Source organism: Dipodomys ordii, unplaced genomic scaffold (assembly GCF_000151885.1).
Source record: "Dipodomys ordii isolate 6190 unplaced genomic scaffold, Dord_2.0 Scaffold137, whole genome shotgun sequence".
NCBI lineage: Eukaryota > Metazoa > Chordata > Mammalia > Rodentia > Heteromyidae > Dipodomys > Dipodomys ordii.
The window spans coordinates 905,559-910,661 of record NW_012267353.1 but is presented as its reverse complement, the minus strand read 5'-3'; the positions used below and the strand labels follow the sequence as shown (position 1 = coordinate 910,661).

The 5,103-nt window shown below is 51.2% G+C and overlaps 1 protein-coding gene across 2 annotated transcripts in view; it reads left to right on the top strand.

The window, feature by feature from the left end:
• Positions 1–1,234: 1,234 nt before the first annotated feature.
• The window catches only part of Frmd3 (FERM domain containing 3), a 272,266-nt gene continuing 268,397 nt past the window's right edge, over positions 1,235–5,103 (top strand). Inside the window, exon 1 of one of the 2 annotated variants that reach the window (XM_013031085.1) lies at positions 1,235–1,598. In XM_013031085.1, coding sequence (XP_012886539.1) covers positions 1,452–1,598 — 147 coding nt within the window. In that variant the 5' untranslated portion in view covers positions 1,235–1,451. The remainder of the gene's footprint in view (positions 1,599–5,103) is intronic. The other variant, XM_013031084.1, reaches the window with a different exon arrangement.

Here is a 5,103-nt window from a genome sequence, read left to right as displayed (position 1 = left end):
TGAACTCTGGGCCTGGGCGCTGTCCCTCAGCTCTTCAGCTCAAGGCGAGCGCTCTACCACTTGAGCCACAGCGCCACTTCCGGTTTTCTGGTGGTATATTGGAGATAGGAGTCTCACTGTCTCTCCTGCCCGGGCTGGCTTTGAACTGAGATCCTCAGATCTCAGCCTCCTGATTAGCTAGGATTACAGGTCTGAGCCACCAGCGCCCTGCGGAATTGTTGGTTTTTGTCGGTCCTGGGGCTTGAACTCTGGGCCTGGGTGCTGTCCCTCATCTCTTCAGCTCAAGGCGAGCATTCTACCACTTGAGCCACAGTTTCACTTCCAGTTTTCTGGTGAGTAATTGGAGAAAAGAGTCTCATGGACTTTCCTGCCTGGCTGGCTTTGAACTGCCATCCTTAGATTTCAGCTTCCTGAGTAGCTAGGATTACAGGCGTGAGCCACCAGCGCCCGGCTGTGTTAGTTTTAAGTAGGTGGAGACACTCCTCTTTAGACAGGAACTGCCTAAATTCTTGGGCATTTGGAGGCTCTCTAAAGGGGAAGGGCAGCATAGGGACCCACCTTGGTCTGGTCTGTGGTACAGGCTACCAAAAAATCCTGCTGAGACCTTAGGAGACACAAAGGAGAGATGGAGTAAGCAAGGTTTGGAATTCTTAGAGAAAGGGGTGATCCCTACTACTATGAAATAAACCAATGGCTTTAAAAACCAGATATTGTTCCAACAGCCTGGAGTCCAGGCCTCCAACCACTCCTGGGGATATCCCAAAAGACTCAGCCATCTTCCTCCCCCCGCCCCTCCCGCTCTGCCCCAGCAGATCTCCCTGGGGGTGCGGTGGGGTGGGGTGGTGCAGGTCAGGGTCGCTCCCTTCACAGGTCCCTGGGGCCGAGCAGTGCGAGGTGCTGCGGGGCGCGCTGGTGATGCGGGGCAGGGGACTCGCCCAAGCCAGCGCGCTCGCTGCCGGCTGACAGAGGGAGGAGGCGGCCGGGGCGAGGAAGGCAGCCGGGCCCAGATTGACGCAGTGGTGGCGGTGGCAGAGCAGGCCATCGCTAGGGTTCTCTGGTCATCGGAACCAGCGGTCCGATGCCACCTCCTCCAGCCTCTGGGTACGGGTGGGAGTTTGAGTGCGTAGCTCCGGGTGCGGGTAGCCTTACTCGGGCCGTCCTCGGCGACCGAACCCGGGCGGAAGGAGGCGCCCGAGCGCGCGCCCGCCCGAAGGAGGCGGGGACAGGAGCGGGCGAGGCGGGGGAGCGGGAGGGGGACCGAGGGACCCGCCCGCCCGCAAGCCTGGCCGGCATGTGCGGCCCAAGGCGCCCGAAGCCTCTGCTGTCCCTGGGTTGAGCCGCGCCCAGGGGTCCGGGACGGCGCGTGAGCCTCGCCGTGTGTGAGCCCGCGCGGACGAGCGCCGCGGCGCGCCGGCCTGGAGCTTCCCGCTCGCTCCTCGGCGCTGTGGTGCATGTTCGCCTCCTGCCACTGTGTGCCGAGAGGCAGGAGGACCATGAAAATGATCCACTTTCGGAGCTCCAGCATCAAATCGCTCAGCCAGGAGATGAAATGCACCATCCGACTGCTGGACGACTCGGAGATCTCCTGCCACATCCAGGTGCGGGCGGCACCCCGCGAGGGTGCAGGGCGCGCGGTACCCCCGGGGCGCAGGGCGGCGTGGAGGGCCTCTGCGGGTGGGCGTGCGCGGGGAGGAAACCCACCCGGCCGGAGAAGCCTGATCGGAAGGCAAGGTTTCGCTTCTACTGTTCTCAGAGATTGTATGTGGGGAGGCTTAGCCAGGAAGGGGGGCGGGGGGAGGTCCCCAGCAGGCGCTTGGCTCACAGTACCCACGCCTCGACCCCTTCCTTGGGCATGCACTCTGCACTCATGTCTTGCTATGGAGCACATGCGAGAATTGTGTGTGTGGGAGGCGATGGCGCTGGCCTCGGTGACCTTTGTTCCCCCAGGAATCCGGTGCCCCGAAGCCGAGAGGGCCACTTGCTTGCCGCCCACCGGGCTGCCTTGCCTCCCTCCACGTGCACAAAGCATGCAACCAGCCCCGACGCAACTCATCCCTGTCTCCCGCGCCCCGGCTCCAGCGGTGCCCCCAGCCCGGCGGCCACTTGGCCCGTGGAGGGGTCTTTCCTTCTCCGCGTGGGGCAGTGGTGAAGTTTCCCCAGAGTGGGGGTGGGGAGATTTGGGCAGCCTTGGCTTTCAACCTCAGGGACGCGCTCGCTGGGCGCGGCATTAAAACTGGAGCTGTCTGGAAAGGAACACGAGAAGTCTGTGTTTAGGTGGAACCGTGGGAAGCTGTCCCCTTGTAATCTTTGGTGGACATTCACTTGTCGCCCAGTCGGAGGAGGTGGTGAGATCTTTAGGCGAAGGCTGCTTTCCTGGCAGTTCCCTCCCAGGGGTAATTATATGCCATTGGGATTGCAGATCTAATGTTAGCTGCGAGTGTGTGTTTGTGTGTGTGTGTGTGTGTGTGTGTGCACACGCGTGTGTGCATTTGCGGATGGGTGTACAAATAGGCAGGTGTGTGTGTTTTTTCTGTCACCCCAAAGATGCCCAACGAGCGCAATCTGGAAAAGTCGTACCAGGATTCAGAACTATTTGCTTCTGACTTCCAAACATTTTTTTAAAATTTAATTATTTATTTCTGGGATTTCCTCTCCTAACTCTGGAAGCTCCAGGACCGTGTCTGTGGGAAGTGAACAGGGCAGCGCCTCCCTGTGGCAGGAATCCATCTCTAGACTTTGTTAACATGAATGAATGAAAGGTGTTTCCTAGCTCTGTGTGTGTGTGTGTGTGTGTGTGTGTGTGTGTGTGTGTGTAATATTTGCTAGTGGGAGTTCATGATACAGGGACAGCGTCATTCCTCTGTAAGCAGACAACTGGACAAGTTTTCAGGCCAGACTGGTGCCCTATTATCTCCAAGGAAAGCAAGCACGCACCGAATTTCACTCTGAGCTAAGTGCTTAATAATAAAACTTAATAATAAAAAGATTAGGTGATAGAAGTTTTTCTGCCTCCATGGTTGCAGAGAAATGGTTGGCATGTGCTGTCTTGTGATCCAGAGAGTTTCGTTTGTATACTTTGCTTTAAGTTCCAAAGTGGCTGTAATGGGTGGCTTAAGTCCTTGGAATATATCAATAATAACAGGGCCAGCAGCAGGCTGAGACCCCTGAAGTCTCCTTTGTCTCTCAGCCTTCCAGTGGAGCTGGCTCTTCCTTAGAATAGGTAAGTAGTTCTGTCCTTAAAGATTTTGTATCTGTTGTCTGGTTACAGTTTAGTAACGGTATAGTTTAATCACCTATGGCCCAACTGGTGTCAGAGAGATGAAAATTTTGCCTTTTGATGTGCTGATTCTGGCATCGATTAAAATATGTACAGCCACATCTTTTCCTGCTGCCTCTCTGCTCTCCTGGATAGTGATTAACATTTAGCCAAAGAAAAAGTATTGAAAGATTTTATTTTCATAATTTTGGACCTCATACTTCCTAGAGTATTCCAAACAGGGAATTGAAATTATACTTCCAGACATCAGGTTATAAAGATTTCCAATGCTCCCATGAGAAAAAAAAGAGGACTTAAATACCAAACCAAAGTAAACCAAAAACATCTGGAGTTAGTACACTTATGCTGGGTGAATCTCGTGCCTCCCTCTCTCTCTCCCTTCCTTTCCTCTTTTTTCCCTCTCTTCCTTCTTTTCTTCATATAATCCCCAAATTGAAAGATTATGTCACTATCACAGAGTCCCCCTATGGCCCACACTAGCTTTCCTAGATTAGGAGTGTATCCTTGGAGCTTGACTACAGGGGTCTTGTAGGAGCTCCAGGAAATCTTGAACATTTATCAATCGTTCTGTTCACTCTGGGGCATAAGGAGTGTTGCCCATGGAGCCCAGGATGGTCATTAGTCTGAGTTCCCTACATCTGAGTATCCTTGATTGAAAGAAAAACAAATTGCTTAGATAGATTCTATCAGCTGTTGATAATTAGATGCAAGGATGACAGAAATCTTCCAGGCTGTTGTTTTGGACAATGTGGATAGCTCTACATATCTTTTTTTTGAAAATATAATTTTATTGTTGTTATTAAGGTGTTGTACAGAAGGGTTACCATTTCATAAATCAGATAATGTGTACATTTTTTCTTTTCTTTTCTTTATTACAATGTCACCCTTTCCTTTGCTTCTGTATACCTTGTGAAAAGTATCTTCCATCTGCTAACCCTTTATATTCATTATAGCCAAACTCCACAGCAAGTCTTTGAGATAGCTATAATGCCTATGTTATGGATAACCGAACTGAGACATTAAGAGAATAAGCGACTTATCCACAGCTGAATCTCTAACAAGAAATGAAGCAGTAGGCATTCAAACTATAATTGTCTGGATCTAAATCTCACCTAAGACTTTCACATATGATCCCATAGTTAAAACAGGAGAATTTCTTGTGACATTTCCAGACACCAAAGTAGATACACTCAAGGATTTAGATTTGAACCAGATTTGAAGGCCACTGGGATTCATGATCTGAGTGGTCAAAGTGTCCTTCCCTGCCAGTTTGCAAACTTGCCCAGAGTCTGGTGGAAAAGCTGGCATGCCAGAGCTGATTGCAATGCTGCAACCCAAAGGCTGGTGCCATTTCCACTTTTAGACAACTTGGTATTAATCTTCAAGGAAACTAATAACAGTACATGTGGTTAGATACTCTATACTGTGTCCTTATGCTTCAGAATGTGGCTCCCTCAAATAACCCTTGAGCACCAAAAGATGAAGTCTGAACCCAGCTGGAGGTTAACCGGGAATGACCTGGCTATGCCTGATTACAGGGCGTGACTGAAGTTGCCTGTGTAAGAAAGTTTCTTTCCTCTCCGCAGGAGGAAGAGGCAGGATAGTATTCTTGCTACTTTCCTATTCACCCTTCATCCTTTGAATTCACCACTGTATTGATGATAAGAAACAGCTTTTACAAAACAGCATGTGTGTGTGTGTGTGTGTGTGTGTGTGTGTGTGTGTGTGTGAGAGAGAGAGAGAGAGAGAGAGAGAGAGAAAGAGAGAAAGAGAGAGAGAGAGAGTTCGCATGCGCAGGTTGTGGGACTTGAACAATACCTGGGCAT